Source organism: Sphaeroforma arctica (assembly GCF_001186125.1).
Source record: "Sphaeroforma arctica JP610 unplaced genomic scaffold supercont1.4449, whole genome shotgun sequence".
Taxonomy (NCBI): Eukaryota; class Ichthyosporea; order Ichthyophonida; genus Sphaeroforma; species Sphaeroforma arctica.
In genome coordinates, this window is record NW_014036109.1 from 1 (window position 1) to 2,474 (window position 2,474).

General features: G+C 46.0%; 1 protein-coding gene across 1 annotated transcript; it reads left to right on the forward strand.

Moving 5' to 3' along the window:
• Positions 1-428: 428 nt before the first annotated feature.
• On the forward strand, positions 429-2,045 carry SARC_14315 (hypothetical protein; the record flags this gene model as incomplete). The annotated part of the gene is made up of 2 exons (XM_014291553.1): positions 429-1,356; positions 1,786-2,045. Coding segments are annotated over 2 exons (1,188 nt in total), but the record flags the coding sequence as incomplete, so codon positions are not given.
• Positions 2,046-2,474: the final 429 nt, after the last annotated feature.

The window sequence follows — 2,474 nt, forward strand, 5'->3', positions numbered from 1 at the left end:
ATAATTATATGTGGATACATGTGGTTGGATGTATATATACACGATTACATCTATATACGTATATACGTTTATAGAAATATATTAGCTTATTGGTGTATCAAATGTTCTCAGCATCTTGAACTTTTAAACCATAGGCTCGCAGCTATAGTGTACCTGTCATATTCTATCGTTCTCATACGAATATTCTAAGGTACAACATCCATGATATGAAATACTTCATAACTTAGCTGTCATACTCTCCTTGGAGTTTTGATTTCTCGTATCCTCGTCAAAGCTTAAATTTCACATTGATACTAATTTATAGTATTCATTTATACTAGTATATAATATTCGTCTATACTAGTATATACTATTCATTTATACTACTATATAGTATTGCCTCAATACATGTTGACTGACTGATCCATTGTTTCGTATTCTATTTGCAGAGCAAGTCCCAAGAGGACGATAAGCCCCGCGACAAAGACGGAAAGAGTGGCGAGCAATTTTCTCGCCTTAAATATCTATTTACTAGCGGGGGCTCTGGTACGAGTGGTGTGGGTAACGGTGCCAATACGACCGGTAGGACCGCAAATACGACCAGTAGGATAACAAATACGACCAGTGGGAACACAAACACTGCACCATCACACAGCCAAGGATCCGATAGTTACAGCACCAAGCACACAGACAGTGGCTTGTACACAACCCGCGACAACCACACTGTACCAAATACTCGGGGGAGCTGGGGGCGTACGGGTGACGTTGGCATGGGGATTTTATCAGAGCCCAGGGCAGAAAGATCGCATAATGTGGCGAATCTCGATTACCAACTGGGTGGGATGGTGTTTGGGGATGTCAAGTCCTCGGCAATGGGAGATGGTGATGGTGGCGCTGCAGTTGGCTACTCGGGCAATGGCAATGATCGAGGCAGCGATCGGAATGCGCGCGATTATATCCCGGACTACCGAAGCAGTGGCGACCACCCAGAGTTTGGTCGTAGCTACAACAGAAGCAACTCAGGCTACTCAAATGCCAACAGCACCCATACCGGCAGCACCAGCAACAACGGGAATGACATTCTCAATAGTAGTAGCGCCTACACACCCGGCAGTGGAGCCTTTGCAAACAAAGGTATCGGCGTTCGCAGGGCCAGCAGCACGCATGGGCGCAGTAATGTACCGCAAGCAAGCAGAGACACGCCTCGCAGAAGCAGCATGCAGATACCTGTACTGAGTGCTGTGGCGGAGACAGTCGCACAGCAGACCCCCCACGGTGCCCGTGTAGGGGGTGGGACGGGGGCGAGTGCGTACAGTGCTACGAGTCCGACTAGAGGTGGAAAGCTCGATCCTACCGCTGCCAGGACTGATGATATAGGTGAGACTGGGCTCTAGTCGGGGCTGTGTTTTTTACGGGGGTGTTTGTTTGTTGGTTCGAGTGTGTAGACTTGATTGTATTAGAGATTATTCTTCTGGGTGTGTTTGTTTGTTGGCCTCAGTGTATTTGCTTGGTTTTATTAGAGGTTATTCTTTCAGGCGTGTTTCTTATTGGCTTGGGTGTATAGGCTTGAATGTATTAGAGGTTATTCTTTCGGGTGTATTTGTCTGTTGGCTTGCGGATAAGTTTGGTTGTATTAGAGGTTTTTTTTCTCGGGTGTGTTTGTTTGAGTGTATGTAAGTCTATGTGTGTGTGCTGTGAATTCAGATACTTGGTGTGAAGTTTGGTGTTGTTTGTGTACTATACAGAAAATATATACAAAGATACTGACGAGAACGCCCTCTCCTCGCACCAACGCATCCGCCACAGACTCGCCCACAAACACGAATCCGGACATGAGCACAAACACAACCCCGAATATAAACATGAATGCCAATACAAACGCCAATGCCAATGCGTATGCGAGCGCATCGGGTAACGTGGGAGGTGCCACGCGAGACGAGCGTAGCAGCAACTACTCTCGCAGCGTGCCGAATGCAACCGCCGCTCCGAGGCCCACCATACTGCACATGTCACTGTTTATGAACGGGCAGATACCCAGCGGAGTCACGGTCAATGAAGTGGCCGAGGTATGTACGAGAATTCGTCTGGGCATGTTTGTATGTGCTTGTACGACTGTAGGGGTATGTTTCTACCGTAGTTTTACGGTGTCGCGGACTGATCAACCCATAACCTTGTATTATGTAGTCTTAACTAATATTGCCCATCGTCAGTCCCCGCTGTTTACTGACACAATATTCTTTTGAGTGCCCGGCCTCCTCTGTAGTCCGCCACTTGCCATCTATATATTTTACACTATTTTACAACCTAGGCTCGTCTTCTATTAGTAAACATTATACAGCATCATCATATCTGTAAAACCAATATCACTAGACACACGGCACTGGTATTCCTCCCTAAAACAATCCCTTGATATGCCTGAGCCATCCTGCATGACTCACTACTACACGTGGTCCACATACACATTACAATATATATATATATATATATATATAAAT